This window comes from Geotrypetes seraphini, chromosome 6, assembly GCF_902459505.1.
Source record: "Geotrypetes seraphini chromosome 6, aGeoSer1.1, whole genome shotgun sequence".
In the NCBI taxonomy this organism is placed as follows: Eukaryota; Metazoa; Chordata; class Amphibia; order Gymnophiona; family Dermophiidae; genus Geotrypetes; species Geotrypetes seraphini.
In genome coordinates this window covers 259,913,154-259,936,739 of record NC_047089.1, presented here as the reverse complement: position 1 = coordinate 259,936,739, position 23,586 = coordinate 259,913,154, and the positions used below count along the sequence as shown (strand labels likewise).

The 23,586-nt window shown below is 46.0% G+C and overlaps 1 protein-coding gene across 3 annotated transcripts in view; it reads left to right on the top strand.

Annotated features, from left to right (window-relative positions):
• LOC117362865 (organic solute transporter subunit alpha-like) overlaps positions 1 to 23,586 on the top strand; it is a 98,492-nt gene that overhangs the window by 23,577 nt on the left and 51,329 nt on the right. For all 3 annotated transcript variants that reach the window (XM_033949935.1, XM_033949933.1, XM_033949934.1), the window contains 2 exons: positions 21,534 to 21,685; positions 21,778 to 21,851. In XM_033949935.1, coding sequence (XP_033805826.1) covers positions 21,534 to 21,685; positions 21,778 to 21,851 — 226 coding nt within the window. The remainder of the gene's footprint in view (positions 1 to 21,533; positions 21,686 to 21,777; positions 21,852 to 23,586) is intronic.

The window sequence follows — 23,586 nt, the reverse complement described above, 5'->3', positions numbered from 1 at the left end:
TTAAGGCAGGTAGCACTAACCTGGCAGGCCAGAGGCTGACTCAGAAGAGCAGGACTCAGACCAGGAGGTGTTTAAATGCACTGAAGTTGAGTAGTTCAGAGATGCTTTGAGGCAAGAAGTCTCCTGGAGCATAGCCCCAAGGGCAGAAGACTCTTGGAGGAAGACTGTGATAGAAGGAATACTTTTCAGAAGGTGGCTGGACTACAGTACCTGGGGGAGGCTCTTGAGCTTATGTCTCCAGGGTTTAAGTAGGAAGAGTATCAAGGCAGGAAATTTCTAAACTTGGAAGACTCATATAGTGTGTGTTCAGGCTGAAGGCAAGCCTTTTATAAACTGGTTGGAGCATGGCCAGAAGGCTGCTTCTTTAGGGTTCCACAAGAACACCAATAGCAGCTCACTGAGCTGTGATGCAACAGGGCTTTTGTGCTGTAGAATACAGTAATAAAGAATTATTCTGTTTCTTCTTATCCTTTGTTTACTTGTGTCTGTGAGTGCATCATGTGGGTAGCCTTATGTTATATGTCTTTTGTCAGTTACTTTATTATGTATGTTTTATGTTACCCGCACAGAATTGTAGGATGTGCATACTACAAATGTTTAAATAAATAAATAAAATACTCCCATGTTTCCAACAATGTTTTTCTCTCTCCTTACTATCTCTCTGTTCAGCATTGAGCCTATTTGTTCCTGTACCTCTAGTATCACCATTCTACAGTATATGTCCCTATCCCTCTCTATGCCCAACTTCTCCCCTCTCTCTACCTTCCCCAACATAAACAAGATTTCAAGGTTTATTAAATATTTGATGAATCGCTGAATCTGTTTACAAAGCGATGTACATAATTATAAAATAGGATAGAATTAAAAAATACAAAATACATGAACATTGAGATTGAGATAGGACAAACATTAGTTGGAAGGGGATGAGGGTAAAAAGATACATCTGTTATATCGAGAAAGACAAATAAGGGAAAAAACAAAAGGAAACAGGGTAGTTAAAAAAATATCATAAAAGTCAAAAAAGGTTTAAATGTTAAAAAGCATCTTTAAAAAAGGTTTTCAAGGATTTTTTAAAAGAAGGGATATCTTTTTCGTTTTTGATGTGTTGAGGCAGAGAGTTCCACCATTGGGGACCGATTACAGAAAACATGTCTGATCTTCGTGTACCTATTATTTTTAGAGAAGGAACAACTAATAGATTTTGAAAAGATGGTCTGTGTGTATGCGCAGAGCTGTGGGGAATTAGCATTCTTGATATAAACTGGGGTCTTTCCTATCTTCCCCTAACTCCATGTGATCCAGCATCTGTATCTCTCCTCTCCACCCTTTCTCTCATCCAACATTATTACCTCCCTCTATGGGTCCAGTATCTTTCCACCTTCTCACTCCACTCCCTACATGCCAACACCTCTCTGTTCCCTTCCCTCCCCTCTCTAGGTCCAGCATCTGTCACATTGCTCCTTCCATTCCCTGCAGTTCAACATGTCTCTAGATTTGTTAGGAACTGGGCAACATTTTGGGGAAGGGGAACCCTATTCCACAAAGATGAACTCCACTTTAATTAGTATGCAACCAGGGAGATAGAGCAGCTTTTAAACTAGAAACTGGAGGAAGGCCAACAGTCACTCAAAAGAGCATGATTTGGACAAGGTATCTTTAAAAGATATCACTATATTGGGGAAGACAGGAAAGGAGAGAGATGTCATACCATGGAAATAGGGAGGGAAGGAGAGAGAGATAGGAAGGGAAGGGAATACCACTTAAATCCAATCCATTCAACCATCACTAACATACCATATAGGTGGAGAAAAAGCCTCTGATATCAAGAGCCAAAACACTATTGAACTCCAGCAGGGAACACAAAACAAGTTGGCTCACCTTCAGTCATTGGCTAAAAAATTCCACCCAAGCAACCAAACATGCATAAACATATAATATCAAAACACAGAACTATTCAGGAGATAATTACCTTCAAAATGGATTTCCCTATATCAAGCAACAAAATTCTACCAGAATCCAAAAATATAACATACTAAGAAACTGACAAAAACAGAAAATATTGAATAAATTGTATAAATGCTCAGTCCAAAATACCCGTCTTGCACCGGCAGCAGTGTAAGAACATAAGCAGTGCCTCCGCCGGGTCAGACCATAGGTCCATCCTGCCCAGCAGTCCGCTCCCGCGGCGGCCCAAACAGGTCACGACCTGTCTGAATCACCAGAAGGGGCCCCTTGCCACCTTGGTTTCTCATTAAAGTCCTATCTTCCCATCAAAGTCCTCACCCTCCGGTCTTGCCCATGCACGACCTGGTTGGCTTTTTATACTTATTACCTGGTTAGCTTTCTATACTTGTGTTACATCCCAGCACCTCTCTCAGTATCCCACGATCCCTTTATCCCTCAGGAATCCGTCCAATCCCTGTTTGAATCCATGTACCGTACTCTGCCTGATCACTTCCTCCGGTAGCGCATTCCAAGTGTTCACGACCCTTTGGGTGAAGAAAAACTTCCTTGCATTTGTTTTGAACCTATCTCCCTTCAGTTTCTCCGAATGCCCCCTCGTACCTGTTGTCCCCCTCAGTCTGAAGAATCTGTCCCTATCCACCCTCTCTATGCCCCTCATGATCTTGAAGGTCTCTATCATATCTCCCCTGAGCCTCATTTTTTCCAGAGAGAAGAGCCCCAGCCTATCCAACCTCTCGGCGTATGGGCAGTGTTCCAGCCCTCTTACCAGTTTAGTTACTCTCCTTTGGACTCTCTCAAGTACCGCCATGTCCTTCTTGAGGTGCGGCGACCAATACTGAACGCAGTATTCCAGATGTGGACGCACCATAGCTCTATACAATGGCATGATGACTTCCCGCGTCCTGGTTGTTATGCCCCTCTTTATGATGCCCAGCATCGTGTTGGCTTTTTTTTAGGCTGCTGCGCACTGTACAGATGGCTTCAGTGATGCATCCACCAGCACACCCAAGTCTCTCTCAAGTCTGCTATCTCCCAACAATGCCCCCCCCAATTTGTAGTTGAACAACGGGTTCTTTTTCCCTATATGCATGACCTTGCATTTTTCCACGTTAAAGCGCATTTGCCATTTGTTTGCCCAGTCTTCCAGCTTGTCCAGGTCCCTTTGCAGGTCCTCACACTCTTCCCTGGACCTAACTCTGCCGCACAGTTTGGTATCGTCTGCAAATTTTATAACCTCGCACTTTGCCTCCTTTTCCAGGTCATTGATAAATATATTGAAGAGTAACGGCCCCAGCACCGAACCCTGTGGCACACCGCTCGTGACTCCCCGCCAGTCAGAATATTGGCCCTTTACTCCGACCCTCTGCAGTCTACCCGACAACCAGTGCTTGATCCATCTGTGCACATCCCCTCCCACCCCGTGGTTCCACAGCTTCCTAAGCAGCCTTTCATGTGGCACCTTGTCGAAAGCCTTTTGAAAATCGAGGTAAATGATGTCTATGGATTCCCCATTGTCCACCCGACTGCTTATTCCCTCAAAGAAGTACAGAAGGTTCATTAGGCACGACCTTCCCTTACAGAATCCGTGCTGGCTAGTTCTCAGTAGGCCATTCCTCTCGATGTGTTCGCAAATGCCGTCCTTGATCATAGCTTCCACCATCTTCCCTATAATTGAAGTCAGGCTCACCGGCCTGTAGTTCCTGGGGTCACCCCTTGATCCCTTCTTGAAGATAGGTGTGACATTCGCCACTTTCCAGTCCTTTGGTACCTCTCCAGTTTTCAAGGATAGGTTGCAAACATGCTGGATTGTGCCCGCTATTTCTTGTCTTAATTCCTTCAGAACCCTTGGGTGGATCCCGTCTGGGCCCGGTGATTTGCCGCATTTTAACCTGTCTATCTGTTTGAGGACATCCTCCTTACTTACCTCTATGTGCTCCAATTTTTCGGCCTGTTCCCCACTCATGAGCTCCTCTGAGTCCAGTATATTAGATGTGTCTTCACTCGTGAAAACCGACGAGAAGAACGTGTTCAACCTCTCAGCTACCTCTTTATCCTCCTTAATCACTCCCTTCCTATCCCTATCATCCAACGGCCCCACCTCCTCTCTCGCTGGTCGCTTCCCCTTTACGTAACTGAAGAATGCCTTGAAGTTTTTTGCCTCCCTGGCCAGCCCCTCCTCGTATTCCCCTTTTGCTTTTCTAACCTCTCGGTGGCATTCCTTTTGGCATTTCCTGTGCGCCTGGTGATTTTCCTCCGTTGGGTCCTTTTTCCATCTCCGGAAGGATACTTTTTTGTCATTTATTGCCCTCTTTACTTCAGTTGACATCCAAACCGGATCCTTTGACCGCTTGTTCTTGCAGCCTTTCCTGAAACTGGGGACGTACATTCTTTGTGCTTCCTGCAGGGTGTCCCTGAATAGGGTCCAGGCGCTTCTTACAGTCTCCATCCTAAAGATGTTTCTGAGCTTCCTCCTCACCATTTCCCTCATAGCAACATAGTTCCCTTTCCTGAAGTTGAGCGCAGTTGTTGCGGTCCTCCTTACTATGGGTGTCCCCCTTTCTAATGTGAATCTGATCGCGTTGTGATCACTGTTGCCTAGTGGTCCTCCCACTTCTACCCCTCTTGCAGGCCCCCCTAATCCATTTAGGATGAGGTCAAGAGTAGCACCCCCTCGCGTCGGTTCCTTGACTAGTTGCTCCATGAAGCAGTCCCTCACAGCTTCTACAAATCCTGTTTCCCTAGTGCAGTTGAGTGACCCGTACTCCAGTCTATCCCCGGGTAGTTGAAGTCCCCCATCACTGTTACACTTCCAGTCCTGCATTCCTGTCTCAGTTCAGCTTCCAAGTCGTGTCCGACTCCTTCTGGCGTACCAGGTGGGCGATAGTACAGCCCCAGTTTTATGTCTGCACCCTTGTTTCTCGGCAATTTGACCCATAGCGATTCCAGCCCCTCTGCCTTTGTCGCCATATCCATCCCGACCGAGTAGATAGAGTCCTTTATATATAGTGCTATGCCTCCCCCCTTCTTGTGGGTCCTGTCCCTCCTGTAGAGCTTGTACCCCGGCAGCGCCACATCCCATTGATTTTACTCTGTCCACCAGGTTTCTGTAATTCCAATTATATCCAGGTCCTCCCCCTTGGCCACGACTTCTAGTTCACCCATCTTGGCCATGAGGCTTCTTGCATTTGTGTATAAGCACCGCAGGTCCCGTCGTTTTTGCTCCACCTCTGCATTTACCTCTGCATTTACCTGGGCCGCCTCCCCTTGAGTTTCGGGCAGTTCTCCCGTTCCCTGTGCTTCTGCTTTGCTCTCAGCCTGTACCCTCGTAACTTTCAGCTTCCCCATATTCCCGCCACCCCACTTCCCCGCTTTTCTTCTGGGTTTTCTAGCCCTACCGGCCCCCTCCTGGGCTATCATCCCTTGAACCTCTGTTTGATCCCCCTCGCCTTGTGGCACCTCTATATTGCCCTCAGCTTTCGCCCTCGTGCCACCCAGTCCCCCTGTGTCTTCATGCCCCTTAGTCTCCTCCCAGCAAGCTCCCTTTACCTGATGGTTCCCTCGCTGTCTGATCACAAGATCCACCGGTCCCTCTATTTCCTTCCTGCAGTCAGCCCGTTCAGCATCTGTTCTGGATACTGTTGTCCGAAGCGTCAACATCAGTTCAGCTGTCGGCTTTCCCCCTCTCCTCAGTTTAAAGCCCTCTTGATCTCCTTCCTCACATTGGCTGCCAGTAGTCTAGTTCCCGCTGTGCTCAGGTGTAGTCCGTCCCGCCGGTAGAGCTTGCTCTTTCCCCAGAAGGACGTCCAGTTCCTCACAAAGTGGAAGCCCTCCTCTTGGCACCATCTCCTCAACCATGCATTTACAGCCTGGAGGTCTGCCTGCCTCTTTGCATCTGCCCTCGGTACAGGCAGGATCTCTGAGAATGCTATCCTCCGTGTACTTCGCTTCAGCTTTCGTCCCAGGACCCTGAACTGGTCAGTCAGTGTGGCTATGCTGAAGTTCCTCCGGCTCACATCATTTGTTCCGACGTGGATTATCACCGCAGTCTCCTCTGTCTCTGCTCCGTCCAGGATCCTCTCGATCCTATCAGTGATGTCTCGTGTCTTGGCCCCTGGGTGACAAGTCACTAGCCGGTCCTCCCTTCCTCCGGCTACGTGACTATCTACCTCTCTCAAGATCGAGTCTCCCACCACAATAGCAGACTTCCCTTTCCTCAGCAACCTCCTCTGTCTCAGGTCCGTGTCCTCGGTGTAGAGCGGTGTCTCTCCCTCAGGGTCCTGGTGAGTCGCGGTCTCCTCCTCTTGCGTGGTTCCTCCGCTAGGTCCCTCCCCGGTGTCGTCTTGTGGATCCTGGGTCTCGTCTGCCGACATCCGTCTGTACAGCTGCTGGTCCTGTTCCTCCACCTTCCTGTAGGCCTCCTCGATGAATCTCTCGAGGTCCCTCACCTGGTCCACACTGGAGCCTGCTCCGTCTGTGTCCTTGGTTGATCAGCTCGTCTCCTCTGTGGTGCGGGGTCCCTCCAGCCCCTCCAATTCCTGGACCCTGACCCTCAGTCTGCCGACCTCCATCCTCAGGCTTTCCAGTTCCTGACACCGACTGCATATGTACTCCCGCCTTCCCAAGGGGAGGTAGTCGTACATATTGCACTCTATGCAGTATACCGGAAAGTACCTCTGGGATCCTGGGTCCTCCATCGCTCTTGTAAAGTGCTGGTGTGCTCCTGGTGATTCTGGAGTCCTTGGCTGTCTTCTCTCGGCCCTTCTCAAGGCCCTTTGCAAAGGCGCTCTAGCTAAGGCTCCGCCCCTTTTCAAGGGAGAGTCCGACGCTGCCTCCGACGCGGTGGGGGTGGGCGGAGCGTACTCTCGCCGCTTCCCCGAACCTTCAGCTCCCACTTGCCTCCTTCTCCTGCTCTGCCCCGACTCTGGCCGCTTCCTGGTTGCTGAGCACGCTGCTTCCTGCCTCTCCTGTGCTCAGCAGCAGCACCACGAGTTGCCGCGTTGGCTCCGCCCCTTTTCAAGGGGGAGTCCGACGCTGCCTCCGACGCGGTGGGGGTGGGCGGAGCGTACTCTCGCCACTTCCCCGAACCTTCAGCTCCCACTTGCCTCCTTCTCCTGCTCTGCCCCGACTCTGGCCGCTTCCTGGTTGCTGAGCACGCTGCTTCCTGCCTCTCCTGTGCTCAGCACCAGCACCACATGTAACATTAAACATCATAGCACTCCCTACCTGTCAACCACTGATGACAATCAAATATCAGCTCAAACATTACAAATAGCCCTGTTGATGATATGATTGGGGCTTTTGAAAAGCTAGTGCTTAAAGATATTGAGCAGATGGAGGCAGTTCAGAATGAGAAACATCACCACAATTTGTCCTGTGCTCAAAGGAATGCCTTAAAATCTTTATCTCAGGACAGTTCTATTATCCAGGCTGACAAGGGGTGATAGATGCAACAGCATATGGCTGTGAGGCTATGCAGCAATTGTCTGACACATATATACCAACAGTTGAACAGTGATAACACAGTTCGCATACAGGATGAAATTCATACAGCGAATGGACCACTTGGGTTTTTATCTGCTATCATTTACTATGGAATAGCAAACTTCATAAGAACATAATAATTGCCACTGCTGGGTCAGACCAGTGGTCCACTGTGCCCAGCAGTCCGTTCGCATGGCGGCCCTTAGGTCAAAGACCAGTGCCTTGTTTGAGTCTAGCCTTACTTGTGTATGTTCTGCTTCAGCAAGAACTTATCTAACCTTTTTTGAATCCCTGGAAGATGTTTTCCCCTATAACAGCCTCTGGAAGAGCATTCCAGATTTCTACCACTCTATCCCCTTTTAACTTTAGAGAGTGTACTCTCATCTCTCCACCTTGGAGAGGGTGAACAATCTTTCTTTCTCTACTAAGTCAATTCCCTTCAATATCTTGAATGTTTCGATCATGTCTCCTTCTCAGTCTCCTCTTTTCAAGGGAGAAGAGGCCCAGTTTCTCTAGCCTCTCATTGTATGGCAACTCCTCCAGTCTCTTAACCATTTTTGTTGCTCTTCTCTGGATCCTTTCGAGTAGTAATATGTCCTTTTTCATGTACGGCGACCAGTGATGGACACAGTATTCCAGGTGGGGGGCGCACCATGGCCTGGTACAGCGGCATAACCTTCTCAGATCTGTTTGTGATCCCCTTCTTGATCATTCCTAGCATTCTGTTTGCCCTTTTTGCCGCCACCACACATTGCGCGGATGGCTTCATTGACTTGTCTACAAGTACTCCCAAGTCCCTTTCCTGGGGGCTCACTCCGAGTACAGCACCGGACATCCTGTATTCGTGCATATGATTTAGAACATAAGAACATAAGAAGTTGCCTCCGCTGAGGCAGACCAGAGGTCCATCTCGCTCAGCGGTCCGCTCCTGCGGCGGCCCATCAGGCCCATTGCCTGAGTAGTGGTCCCTGACTAACTCTATAACCTATCTCTACTCCTATCCCTATACTTACCTCTACTCCTATCCCTATAACCTACCTCTATACCTATCTGTACCCCTCAATCCCTTTGTCTTCTAGGTACCTATCCAAACCTTCTTTGAAGTCCTGCAACATGCTCCTGTCTACCACAGCCTCTGGAAGCGCGTTCCATGTATCCACCACCCTCTGAGTGAAAAAGAACTTCCTAGCGTTTGTTCTAAACATGTCCCCTTTCAATTTCTCCGAGTGCCCTCTTGTACTTGTGGTTCCCCATAATTTGAAAAATCTGTCCCTGTCTACTCTTTCTATGACCTTCAGGATCTTGAAGGTTTCTATCATGTCTCCTCTAAGTCTCCGCTTCTCCAGGGAGAAAAGCCCTAACTGTTTCAATCTGTCAGTATATGGGAGATTTTCCATACCCTTTATCAGCTTAGTTGCTCTTCTCTGGACTCCCTCAAGTACTGCCATGTCCTTTTTGTTACTGACATGCATCACCTTGCACTTATCCACGTTGAACCTCATTTGCCACTCTCTGGGTGAAGAATAACTTCCTTACGTTCGTACGGAATCTATCCCCTTTTAACTTCAGAGACTACCCTCTCGTTCTCTCTATCTTGGAGAGGGTGAACAACCTGTTTTTATCCACTAAGTCTATTCCCTTCATTATCTTGAATGTTTCGATCATGTCTCCTCTCAGTCTCCTCTTTTCAAGGGAGAACAGGCCCAGCTTCTCTAATCTCTCACCGTACGGCAACTCCCCCAAACCCTTAACCAACTTAGTCGCTCTTTTCTGGACCCTTTCGAGTAGTACCGTGTCCTTTAAGTACGGCGACTAGTGCTGGACACAGTACTCCAGGTGAGGGTGCACCATGGCCCGGTACAGCGGCATGATAACCTTCTCCGATCTGTTCGTGATCTCCTTCTTTATCATCCCTAGCATTCTGTTCGCCCTTTTCGCCGCCGCCACACATTGCGTGGATGGTTTCATCGACTTGTCGATCATAACTCCCAAATCTTTTTCCTGGGAGGTCTCTCCAAGTACTGCCCCAGACATCCTGTATTCGTGCATGAGATTTTTGTTACCTACATGCATCACTTTACACTTATCCACTTATTGTCACCTACTGTCAAATTTGACTCCTCTCTATTTCCCCTGACACTGCATTCTTAATACTAAGTTCAGTAATTTCTGAGAGTAGGCCTCCTCCTTCCTGAGTTTCATTGTCACTCTGTCAGCAGTTCAGATAACTTTCGGTAGGACATCTTGTTTGGGTTTAACTTCTTGGAAAGTCCCGAAATATCCAATGCTGTCACAGTCAGCAAATATTTTCTAGCTACTAGAGCAAAGGTGAACCTCTTACATAAGCATATTGTTTCTGCTGACAGGGAGAGATATGATTCTTTCATTATTCAGAAACCTGCATTCAATAGCACAATGTCTCTCTTAAAAATATACTCTGGGGGTCTCATAGGGGTCTTCACCTACATTTTCATGAAGGTCTTATCCTGATTCTCCCTCACTCTCCAGCTCCATTGAAGCCCTGCTCTCTGCACGCCCTGTTCTCTGCTGTCCAGAATAATAATAATAACTTTATTTTGTATACCACAATACCATAAGCAGTTCAAAGCAGTTTACAGAGGAAGAGACTGTACACAGGCAGCGATGTTACAGAAAATTCTTTCGATTACATTAGTAATCTCTCCTGCCTGCCGCCCTGATGCTCTTCCCCGATCTCTCCTGCCTTCTTTGCCCCGAATCGCCTCCCTGTTTTTCTACGATCTCTCCTGCCTGCTCTGCCCTGAATTGCCACCCTGCTCTTCCCCGATTTCTCCTGCCTGCCACCCCGAATCTCCCCTGCCCTTCCCTGCACTGTGAGCCCGTGGTTTTAACCCATGGGTTTAAAGCAGGTTAAAACCACGGGCTCGCTTGGCTAAAAAGTTAAAAAAAGTTAAAAGTTAAAAAACAAGAAAAAAACTCATGGCTCGGACGGGCATGCGCAGACCATCTTTAGATGGTCTGTGCATGCATCGGGATCGCATACCAGCGATCTGTGCTGGCAGATGGGGGCGTTCCTCTGATCGCCCACATCTGCATATTCGAGTTTGAAGAATCCATCAGACCTGCCCATATCGGACACAGATCGGTCCCAATTGGGCAGGTTCGTGAATCTAGCCCTTTGCTTCTTTTTGAATATAAGGACTGTGCTTATAAGGACTTTTTGAATATAAGGACTGGTTTTCTGAAGGCAGAAGGCAGGTGCCCTTAATTAAATAGGGAGAAAAAGCCTCTCTGTTTTTCTGGTTTTTCTTTTGGTTTTGTTTGCTAAGAAGCTGAGAAACTGAGCTGTGACACTGAATTGATAAAAGCCTGGTCTGTATATATATTTCCCTGAAGTACCCTGCTGTGCAACGTTTATTTAAAAGCTTAACTGTTAATGATAAGCTGGTTAATAAGCAAGGTGCTAGCAAAGTGAACAGTGGCAGGAACTCAAGGCTGGGTTCTGGCTTTCCCCAGTTCAGGCTACAAAGCAATGTTAAATTGGCTGTGAGACCAGGGACTAGATTCACTAAGCAAACCGATTGTGTACCGATCGGTTTGCGAGCCCTTTGCCACCCGATTTCCCTCCAACCCGATTCACTAACCTCACTCCCCATCCGCTCCGCACCCAATCCAATTATCACATGCAAATGAGAGTAAACGGCATGCAAAGTAGGAAGGGCCTTGATTCACTAAACAATTTAAGGCACACCGACTGGGCTGGCCAATCGAAAACCAAGCGACTGCTGAGGACCAGTCGCTCACTGAAATCCCAGCCCTGCAGCCCTGAAAAAACTGCTCTCTGCGGAGACGGAAGAGACCGCAGTAATGATCCACATCAGGACGAATGATGTCAGCAGGAGAGACTACAGAAGAAGCACACTGATAGAACAGTTCAAGATTCTGGGAAGGAAGCTGAAGATGAGAACCCAGAAGATAGCGTTCTCAGAGATCCTACCGGTACCGAGGGCAGATGTGAAAAGGCAGGAGGAACTACAATCAATAAATGCGTGGATGAGGAAATGGTGTGAGGAAGAAGGATTCCACTTCGTGAGGAACTGGACAACGTTCTGGGGCAAGAGCAAGCTCTACAGGAGAGATGGACTGCACCTGAGCGTGGCAGGAACTAGACTTCTAGCAAACAACGTCAAGAGAGGAATAGAACAGGCTGTAAACTAAGAGGAAGAGGAAAGCCAACAGTCGATCTAGCGATGACGATTCGGAAGAAGGTATCCTGTGAAGATACTAATGGGAAACAAGGCTGGGAAGAAACAAGGGACAAATTACAGGAGTCTACTAACCCAGAAGAGGAGGTTAGAGAGATTGTGGCAAAAGAGAAAACACTAAAAACCGAAGCACAGGGAAAGAACATAAAAACATAAGAAGTGCCTTCACCGAATCAGATCCATCTAGTCCGGCGACCCGCACAAGCGGAGGCTAAGCTAAGTGTTCCCTGATGAAGACCCTGTTTTCCCGTATCCCTCAATGTGATTTGCAAGAAGGTGTGCATCCAACTTGCCCTTGAATCCCAGAATGGTGGTCTCCGTTACAACCTCCTCTGGGAGAGCATTCCAAGCGTCCATCACTCGTTGTGTGAAACAGAACTTCCTAACATTTGTCCTGGGCCTGTTGCCCCTCAATTTCAGTCCATGACCTCTTTTCCGAGTCATTTTTAACAACGTGAATAACGGTGTTTCTTGCTCTATTTTGTCAAATTCTTTTATTATTTTAAAAGTCTCTATCATATCTCCTCGCAGTCTTCTCTTCCCCAGGAAGAACAAGCCCAGTTTTCCGAGGCGTTCTTTGTAGCTCAAATTCTCCATACCCTTTACTAGCTATGTGGCTCACCTCTGCACCCTCTCCAGCAGGGTTATATCCTTCTTTAGGTAGGGAGACCAGTGTTGGATTCAGTACTCCAAGTGTGGTCTGACCATTGCTCTATAAAGCGGCATTATGATGTCCGCCGATCTACTTGTGATTTCCTTCTTTATCATGCCCAACATCCTGTTTGCTTTCTTTGCCACCGCTGCGCATTGAGCCGACGGCTTCAGGGTCTTGTCTATCAGTACTCCCAGGTCCCTTTCTTGTTCACTCTTGCCCAATGTCACACCTAACATTTTATATTCATGTTCCTTATTTTTGCTGCCCAGGTGCATCACTTTGCATGTTTCTATATTAAACTTCATCTGCCACTTTTCCGCCCACTGCTCTAGCTGGTTTAAATCTCTCTGGAGTTCTTCACTGTCCATGTGTGACCCAACTGTCTGACATAGTTTAGTGTCATCTGCAAACTTGATTACATTTCTTGTTGTATCCTCTTCCAGGTCATTTATGAATATATTGAATAAGATGGGCCCAAGAATCGAGCCCTGGGGCACACCGCTTGTCACCTTTTCCCAGTCCGAGAACTTCCCATTTATGCTTACCCTCAGCAATCTATTCTCCAGCCATTTGCCTTTCCATTTTAGTATATCCCCTTCTATTCCGTGGCGTTGTAGTTTCCTCAGAAGCCTAGCGTGTGGAACCTTATCGAACGCTTTCTGGAAGTCCAAGTATATTATATCCACTAGGTCTCCGCTATCGATTTGTTTGTTCACCTTCTCAAAAAATTGAAGTAAATTCGTCAAACATGACTTCCCCTTCCTGAAGCCGTGTTGACTGGCTCTCATCAGGTCGTGATTTTCCAGATGTTGCACTTTGCTATCTTTGATTAGTGCCTCAACCATCTTCCCAGGCACCGACATAAGACTCACAGGTCTACAGTTGCCAGGGTCTAAATTGCATATATACTAATGCAAGGAGCCTAAGAAACAAAATGGGGGAACTAGAAACCATGGCCAATGCAGAGGACATAAACATCATTGGAATCTCTGAAACATGGTGGAATGAGGAAAGCAAATGGGATACAGCACTACCGGGGTACAAGCTCCATTGCCGGGATAGGTCAGGACAGAAAGGAGGTGGAATAGCCCTATACATAAAAGAAAGCATATAATCGACAAGAATGGACACAGCGGAGACGACCAACAAGCTGGAATCGCTATGGGTTAAAATACCGGGTAGGAAAGGATATGAAATAAAGGTGGGCCTATACTATCGTCCACCCGGGCAAACCGGAGATATTGATAAAGAAATGGAAGCTGAGATGAAGCGAGAATGCAAAAGTGGTAACACGGTTATTATGGGAGACTTCAACTACCCCGGGATAGACTGGCGTCTTGGAAGCTCAAGATGCGCTAGGGAGACAGAATTCATGGAGGCTACACAAGATTGCTTCATGGAGCAGCTTGTTAGAGAACCGACGAGAGGAAATGCCACTCTGGATCTAAATCTAAATGGGTTAAGGGGACCTGCAAAGGAAGTGGAAATAGTGGGACTGTTAGGAAACAGCGATCATAATATGATCAAGTTCAAGGTTGAGGTAGGAAAACCGAAAGGAAAGAGAACCATAGCAACAACTTTTAACTTCAGGAAAGGCAACTATGAAGCAATGAAGGAAATTTTAAGGAAGAAACTTAGGAACACTTCCAAAAAAATGGCAAACGGTAGAACATGCCTGGTCTTTTTTCAAGGAAACGGTGAGCGAGGCGCAAAATCTGTATATCCCCAGATTCAGAAAGGGGTGCAAAAGGAGTCGAACAAAAGACCCGGCGTGGATAACTAAAATAGTGAAAGAAGCGATAGACAATAAGAAAAATTCAGGAAATGGAAAAAGGACAAAACTGAGGGGAACTGGAAAGAGCACAGGAAATATCAAAAAGAATGTCACCATGTGGTTTGAAAAGCCAAAAGAGAGTATGAAGAGAGGCTAGCCAGGGAAGTACGAAATTTCAAACCGTTCTTTAGATACGTTAAAGGGAAGCAGCCAGCTAGGGAGGAGGTGGGACTGCTGGACGACGGAGACAGGAAGGGAGTGGTGAAGGAGGAGAAAGAAGTCGCGGAAAGACTTAACATGTTCTTTTCGTCTGTATTTACAAACGAAGACACAGCCAACATACTGGAACCTGAGCAATTCTTCAATGGAAATCAAGCAGAAAAACTAACATCCACGGAAGTGAGCCTTGAAGATGTGCGCAGGCAGATAGAAAAACTAAAAACTGACAAATCCCCAGGTCTGGATGGAATCCACCTAAGGGTTCTGAAGGAACTAAAGGAGGAAATAGGGGAACTACTGCAGCAAATTTGTAATCTATCCCTGAAAACAGGCGAGATCCCGGAGGATTGGAAGATAGCCAATGTTACGCCCATCTTTAAAAAGGGATCAAGAGGTGACCCGGGAAACTACAGACCAGTGAGTCTGACCTCGGGGAAAATGGCAGAAGCACTGATAAAAGAAAACATCGATGAACATTTTGAAAGAAATGAACTTCTGATAACCAGCCAACATGGTTTCTGCAGGGGGAGATCGTGCCTAACTAACTTATTGCACTTCTTTGAAGGAATTAACAAAAGGATGGACAGAGGAGACCCCATAGACATCATCTACCTAGATTTCCAAAAAGCCTTTGACAAGGTGCCTCATGAACTTGTACTCGGGAAATTGAAGAACCATGGGGTGGATGGAGACGTACATAGATGGATTAGAAACTGGTTGGCGGGTAGGAAACAGAGGGTAGGGGTGAAGGGCCACTACTCAGACTGGAGGAGGGTCACGAGTGGTGTTCCACACGACTCGGTGCTCGGGCCGCTGCTATATTCATAATATATTCATAAATGATCTAGAAACAGGGACGAAGTGTGAGATAATAAAATTTGTGGACGATACCAAACTATTTAGTGGAGCTCGGACTAAAGAGGATTGCGAAGAATTGCAAAGGGACTTGAACAAACTAGGGGAATGGGCGACGAGATGGCAGATGAAGTTCAACGTTGAGAAATGTAAAGTATTGCATGTGGGAAGCAGAAACCCGAGGTACAATTATACAATGGGAGGAATGTTATTGAATGAGAGTGCCCAAGAAAGGGACTTGGGGGTAATGGTGGACATGACAATGAAGCCGACGGCACAGTGCGCAGCGGCCGCTAAGAGAGCAAATAGAATGCTAGGTATAATCATGAAAGGCATAGAGAGAGTAGAGAGGGATAGATTCTTCAAACTTTCAAAAAATAAAAGAACAAGAGAACATTTGGAAAAGTTGAAAGGGGACAGATTCAAAACAAATGCTAGGAAGTTCTTCTTTACCCAACATGTAGTGGACACCTAGAATGTGCTTCCAGAGGACGTAATAGGGCAGAGTACGGTGCTGGGGTTTAAGAAAGGATTGGACAATTTCCTGCTGGAAAAGGGGATAGAAAGGTATAAATAGAGGATTACGGCACAGGTCCTGGACCTGTTGGGCACGATGGACCTCAGGTCTGACCCAGCGGAGGCATTGTTTATGTTCTTATGTTCTTATCCTGCCTGCCTGTGTGTTCCGTCCGCCTCATTCTCCCAGCATGCGGCTTGTTCCTTCCTCCTCCTGTTTTTGTGTGCTAACACAGTTAGGAGGATAAAAAAAGCAGTGGCGAGGCAGTACAAGCTCCCAGCCCGGCCATTTCACCTCACTGGGACTGAGTTTTCCACTAGCAGCTTGAAAAATGTCTAAAGAAAGAAGCAGGCAACATCGAGGTCAGCACAGGGAAGGGGAGGAGAAAAATACACTTTTAAATGCCATCCGGGCTCTTTCCTGCTCTCTCACACTGAGAGGAGAAACTCTGCTCAACTTGGAAAATGGCCAGTATTTAAAATTCACAGCTGAACCGAAGAGAGACAAAAGTGCTGCCTAGACACATCGCAGTGCACCCCAGCTTTCCCACAGGTTAAACACCGGAGGAAAGGAAAGGGAAGGAAGGCAGAGGTGAAGGCGCAGAAGGCCAGGCCGGGGCAGGACTGCTTAGGCAGGCTGACATGCAGTGTGAGGGGAGAAGACTAGAAGAGGAAGGCGCATGTGTCACGATTGCTCAACAGCGATCCGTGGGCGTGCTTCCGACTAGATAATTTGAATGCAGGAACTGTTGTGGATCGGTCGCCCTTTAGTGAATCTAGGCCCAGGAAAGTTATCAACTGAATATAATATACTAAGCCAGTGATTGAAGCCTTGGAGATTTGGCTTATTTTTCCTGTTTTGTTTTTTTGTATTTGCCTTACATATTTTTCTTTGGGATTTATTCTCCTATATGGACTGAGAGTGTTATTTGCCACTTACTTATTCCTGGCAAAGAGAATTGTCTTTTCCAATGTCCAGGGAAGTTGTTTTGAATGTGATACATGAACTTTGAACACTGCTGCAAAGTGTTTGAACTGTTTTCTGTTTATGAGCTGCATGACTGAAGGGCCTGGGCTCAGTAGAGACAGCTTGAAGCACCAAATAAAAACTGTCTTGGTTCAATACTACCTTGTCCTGGTATCCTATTTTTGTGCTGTCCGTTTCTCAGTATGACCTGGACATACTAGGCAGGTGCCTAATTTTGGTCTTACCTGAAGGGCCTCCCCATTTCCTGGGGGTACCACACCAAGGCCGGAGAAATCACTGTTAGGACCGCCTGTAGACCTAGGCAGAGGCCTAGCACATGACACTTCCCAAACTATCCCCTGCATCTTGCTCCCTGGATAGCTTTCAGTCTGTTCACCAAGACCTCTGGCGAATGCATCTCCTTCATGTCTGCTCAGTGCTTTTAGGGCCTTCAATGCTCTGTCAGTAGCCACCATTTTATTTATTTAGAAAGTAGTTCATTCATGTCCTATTAGAGTTCAAGGCATATGAGTCAACTGTGTAGGTGCTGAGAGTGTTTGAACACCCCCAGTATTGAACATATTCCTTGACTTTATCCCGGGAGAGTTCATTTTCATTGGGTGCATCCCCAATCATTTTGAAAAGTTGGCTCCTCTGTATTAAGGTTCAGTAGGTAGTTCCCTGTCCCCAGAGGGCTTACAATCTAAGGGGCCTGTGCCAGTATGGCTAACTTCTGGCTGCAAAAATTCACACAAATGTGACACACTTTACACACACATTTCAGGTAAAAATCAAAACACTTTATTTATATACTAGTGTTTTAGCCCGTTACATTAACGGGTGCTAGAGTAGATGTCTATTTTTGGGGGGGGGGGGTTTCTTTGTCTCTTTCTCCTTGGACGCTGTCTGTCTATCTTTCTTTCTGTCTCTGTCTCCCTGGCCCCCTGTATTTCTCTGTTGCGCCATGCCTGCCTGTCTCTCAGTGGCCCCCTTCCTGTGTCCATAGTGTCCTATCCTATGTCCTTAGTGCCCTCAGTGACTCCTTCCTATGTCCTTAGTGTCCCCAGTGCCTCCTTCCCATGTCCTAAGTGCCCCAGTGCCTCCGTCCTGTGTCATTGTACCCCCAGTGCCTCCTTCTCATGTCCTTAGTGGCCCCAGTGCATCCGTCCTATGTCCTTAGTGACCCCAGTGCCTCTGTCCTATGTCCTTAGTGCCTCCTTCCTATGTCCCCCTCACTGCCTTCCAGACATTGACCCAACCCAACCCCCCGAAGCCAGCCTGCCTGCCTCCCTCCCATCCCCCTGTGTAGTAGACCCAATGAGCAGCATCTTTAAATTTCTACCCCTCCCCCCAATTCCCCCTGTTCAGTAGAACCCGGCATTTTTATTTCCCTCCCTCCCATCCCCCCTGAGCATGAGAACCGGTTATCAGCCTGTTTCCATCTTCCCCCCCTCCCTGCCACCATGCAGCCGACCCCATTGACTCTCCCATCCGCCTCTCCCACTGTGAGACGACCTACAAACCTTCCGGAACCAGCAACGTCCCCAGCACTTTAAAGACGCTGCTTCGTGACCTTCTAATGCCGATTTCCTCTGCCGCGTCTCTGTCTCTGATGATGTCATCTGGGTCGCGAAGCAGCGTCTTTAAAGTGCTGGGGACGCTGCTGGTTCCGGAAGGTTTTTTGTTGTTTCGGGGTGGATGGGAGGCTCATCGGGGGTTTGGGTGCGGCGGGGAGGGGGAGGGGCCGAAGACAACAAACTGCTTCCTTATAGTGAGTCGAGGGAGTAGAAGTGCGCATGCACACTCTTGCCGGTGAGGACCTACAGGTTTATGGAAAACGGAACACGCAGGTAAGAGTGCGCATGCGCGCTTAGGGTTTTATTGTATTAGATATGTAACCCTGGTCACACTCGCACACCATCTCAGGCACTAGCTAGCTCCTCACGTCAGGCACCCTTGATTAGGGTTTAGAAAGAGAAAGTTTATTTGTCTCTTGAGCTGGGCGTAGAGTGGAGCTTCTGAATATTGCTCATTTAAAGTTTGTTTGCGGAGACCAATCCTCTTTTCGATTTCATCATTTAACATTATGTAGTCACACCACTAAATATTGATCTGTCAGTGGCTCCGGATAGAAACAGAATGGCAGATAAAAGCCAAATGGCCCATCTAGTCTGCTCATCCGCCGTAACCATTATCTCTTTCTGAGAGATCTCACGTCTTCTTGAAATCAGACAGTCTCTGTCTCCACCACTTCTTCCAGGAGACTGTTCCACGCATCTACCACCCTTTCTGTAAAAAGTATTTCCTTAGATTACTCCTGACCCTATCACCACTTAACTTCATCCTATGCCCTCTCATTCCAGAGCGTCATTTCAATTGAAAGAGACTTGACTCATGCGCATTTACATCATATAGGTATTTAAACCTCTCTATCATATCTCCCCTTTCCTGCTTTTCCTCAAAGTATACAAATTGAGATCTTGAAGTCTGTCCCCATATGCCTCATGATGACCATGCACCATTTTAGTAGCCTTCCTCTGGACTGACTCCAACCTTTTTATATCTTTTTGAAGATGCGGTCTCCAGAATTGTACACAATATTCTAAATGAGGTCTCACCAGAGTCTTATACAGGGGCATCAATACCTCAGTTTTCCTACTGGCCATACCTCTCCCTATGCACCTTAGCATCTTTCTAGCTTTCGCCATCACCTTTTCAACCTGTTTGGCCACCTTAAGATCATCACATACAATCACACCCAAGTCCTGCTCTTCTGTTGTGCACAAAAGTTCTTCACCCCCTAAACTGTACCATTCCCTCAGGTTTTTTGCAGCCCAAATGCATGACCTTGCATTTCTTAGCATTAAATTTTAGCTAGATCTTTCTTCGTGTCATTCACACCATCTGGGGTATCTGCTATATTGCAGATTTTGGTATCACCCGCAAAGCGGCAAATCATATCTGATAGGCCTTCAATAATATTGCTTATAAAAATGTTAAAAACAACAGGCCCAAGAACAGAAACTTGAGGCACACCACTGGTAACATCCCTTTTCTCAGAGCGATCTCCATTAATCACTATCCTCTGTTGCCTTCCACTCAACAGTTCCTGACCCAGCCCATCACTTTGGGTCCCATCCCAAGGGCACTCAGTTTATTTGTTAGATGTCTGTGTGGAACACTGTCAAAGGCTTTGCTAAAATCTAAATGCACCACATCTAGCGCAATCCCTCTATCCAATTCTCTGGTCACCCAGTCAAAGAAATTGATCAGATTTTCTGACAAGACCTACCTCTAGTGAATCCATGTTGCCTCCGGTCCAGTAATCTACAGGATTCCAGAAACTTCACAATTCTCTGTTTTAAAGCGTTTTCATGAATTTTCTTACCACAGAAGTCAGACTTACTGGCCTGTAATTCCCTACTTCTTCCTTACTTCCACTTTTGTGGAGAGGGACCACATTCGCTCATCTCCAGTTCTCCGGTACCACTCCCAACTCTAGAGAAGGATTAAAAAGATCAGTCAGTGGAGGCACCAGAACTTCCCTAAGTTCCTTCAGCATAAGAACATAAGTGCCTCTGCTGGGTCAGACCAGAGGTCTATCATGCCCAGCAGTCCACTCATGCGGGGGCCCACCAGGTCCAGGACCTGTATAGTAACCCTCTATCTATACCCTTCTATCCCCTTTTCCTTCAGAAAATTGTCCAAACCCTTCTTGAACTCCAATACCGTACCTTGTCCTATCACGCCCTCTGGAAGCGCATTCCAGGTGTCCACCACCCGTTGGGTGAAGAAGAACTTCCTAGCATTGGTTCTGAATCTGTCCCCTCTTAATTTTTCCGAATGGCCTCTCGTTTTTGTAGTTTTCGAAAGTTTGAAGAATCTGTCCCTCTCCACTTTCTCTATGCCCTTCAAGATCTTGTAAGTCTCTATCATGTCCCCTCTAAGTCTCTGCTTCTCCAGGGAAAAGAGTCCCAGTTTCTCCAATCTTTCGGCGTATGAAAGGTTTTCCATACCTTTTATCAAACGTGTCACTCTCTTCTGAACCCTCTCGAGTAACGCCATATCCTTCTTTAGGTATGGCGACCAATATTGGATGCAGTACTCCAGATGTGGGCACACCATCGCCCGATACAATGGCAGGATATCTTCTTTTGTTCTGGTTGTAATACCCTCTTGATTATACCTAGCATTCTATTTGCTTTCTTAGTGGCCGCTGCGCACTGCGCCGACGGCTTCATTGTCTTGTCAACTATTACCCCCAAGTCCCTTTCTTGGGTACTCTCACTCAATAACAGCCCTCCCATCGTGTAGCTGTATCTCGGGTTTCTGATTCCTACGTGCAAGACTTTACATTTCTCTACATTGAACTTCATCTGCCATCTCATCGCCCACTCCCCTAGTTTGTTCAGATCCCTTTGTAAACCTTCGCAGTCCTCTATAGTCCTAGCCCCACTAAATAGTTTGGTGTCGTCTGCGAATTTTATTACTTCACACTTCGTCCCTGTTTCTAGATCATTTATGAATACATTGAATAGCAGTGGTCCGAGCACCCTCAGATGTACACCATCCGGCCCTATCGCTTTGTCTACCTTTAATTTAGCTAGCTTCTTACGAGCACAACCCTCTGTGTTTTTTTCTTTTGGCGGAACAGCTTGTCAGAAATTTTTGAAAAAAACAGTAGAGGCAAATAAGTTTGAAAAGTAAATTGCCATTCTTGTACATGCTCTGTAAAAAGAAATTGATAAAGTCTAAAAAATAGAAAATATATGCAAATGACTCATCGATCGAAAGACAAGTTTAAATGTTTTAAGTAATTCTAAATTAAATAAAATGCTTTGTTTCTCATTTCTGTAGGCCTTGACTTAACAGGCATCTTTCTTTTTGCCATCCTGACTTTAATGACATTGATTGGAAATCTGGTGTTTATAGAAGAAGTCTACTATGTCTACAAGAAAATTCCTTCTTCTAAACGATCTATCGTTATTTGGGTCAATGCAGCAGCCCCTGTAAGACCTTATTTAAAATTAAAACAAAACTTTTGCTTCTATCTATGTACATAAGTGTCTTATAAAATACATTTTCTATGCTTTCTATATAGGTAATATCAACAACATCATGTATGGGGATGTGGATTCCTCGTGCTACAATGTTCACTGACTTCACTGCTGCTGTGTATGTATTTTTTTCCAGTATCTTTGGCTGGTTCAGAAATGCAAAAGCAAAATTACATATCTGATCTTCAGAGTACCTGTCATTCATTAAGCAAATATTAATTAAAGTAGAGGGATGCGACATAAATTGTACAGCCAAGATCAAATTGAAAAAATGTTTCTTCCTGTCCATACAAGCAGCTGATAAAGCTTGAAAAATATTGTACTAAAATGGCTTCAAAGTCCACAGGACAAGTCAACAAGCCCAAGAACCACATCTCCTATAAGGGGAACTTAGTTCAATTATAGGCCTGCTCTGGAAAACGAACCAAAGATTTTAAAAAACTCCTTATCTTTGTAGGAGAAAACCTCTTTGGTCAAAAAATTGCTCAAAAAACAAACTGCTTGAATGGACAGATGTGCAAAACGTATGTGAGAAGATAGTAGCTAATGAATACACCACACTTATCTTAATCACCACCAGCTATCCATGGCTCCATCTTCCATTCACGCTGATTGTAATCCAAAAATGTGATCCTTCAATGAGCAAAAAGTATCTGGAAACTGGCCACTGGCTCTTCTCAACAAGAGTCCATTCACGGCCTTGTTTCGCACAAGGTGCTGCGTCAGGAGAATACTCAGTTCTCACTTACAAACCTGCTGTTTGGTTCTTGGGGACGTTGACTTGTCCTGTGAACTTTGAGGCCAATTGTATTTCTGCCCCCTTCTCCTATTGTTTTTATGGCCTGAGTTTGTTTGGTTAGTCCATGTTTGTCCAATAATTTAGTACATGTATGTCTACAATGCTGACATGTTTGTCTTCTTGTATTTTTTAAATACTTTGTACAACGCTTTGTACTGCTGGATAAGCATTTAATCAAATATTTTGAATTAAAAAAAAAAAAAAAAATTGAGTAAACTATTTTTCAAGCTCTATTGGCTATTCATTAAGCAAACACATTAACCTGTCTTGTCCTACTGGGCATATCAAATACATTAATATATTTCAGATCTTAAACTCTGGACTTGTCATACAATAACCTATGCTTTGACTATAGAAGGAATAGCGTTCAAAGTTGTACACTGAAATATGGGTACGTACCCAATTTGTGGAGTGATGAAAGCTGCTTTAATTGTATTCAATTCCTGTTTAAGTTTGCAGAGCTCCTCCTTAATACTAGCAAGTTGAAGACAGATGGGGCAAGCCTTAAGCCTCCAAATAGTATGTCTTGGAATTAAAGCACCACAGTGATTGCATAGAATAAAGGTCATCTTGATTGGTTGTGAAGTGACTTGATTTGAGTAGTCCTGATTATTTGGGTCTCTATATATGGTGGGACTATAAGTCTTACCCTTATTCCTATGAAGAGGAAGAGGAAATAAGATTTAACAGAGGAAAGAGAAGGGTTTATTTTTTATTTTTTTAAGTAAGAAACAGGGAGGAGAAGAGAAATTAAGCAGATATAATGCTGAAAACCAGTGAAAAGAGCAGAATATGAAATGTTGAGCAACTTATCTTATTGAAGTTCACAGGGCAGCCTTGTTCACAGCACTGTCCCAAAGATAATCCAGTTAACCTTAGAAGTAAAACAGAGCCCCTCCCTTCTGTACAGTGAGAGATTGGAGAAGCTGGGCCTCTTCTCCCTTGAAAAAAGGAGACTGAGAGGGGACATGATTGAAACATTCAAAATACTGAAGGGAATAGACTTAGTAGAGAAAGACAGGTTGTTCACCCTCTCCAAGGTAGAGAGAAAGAG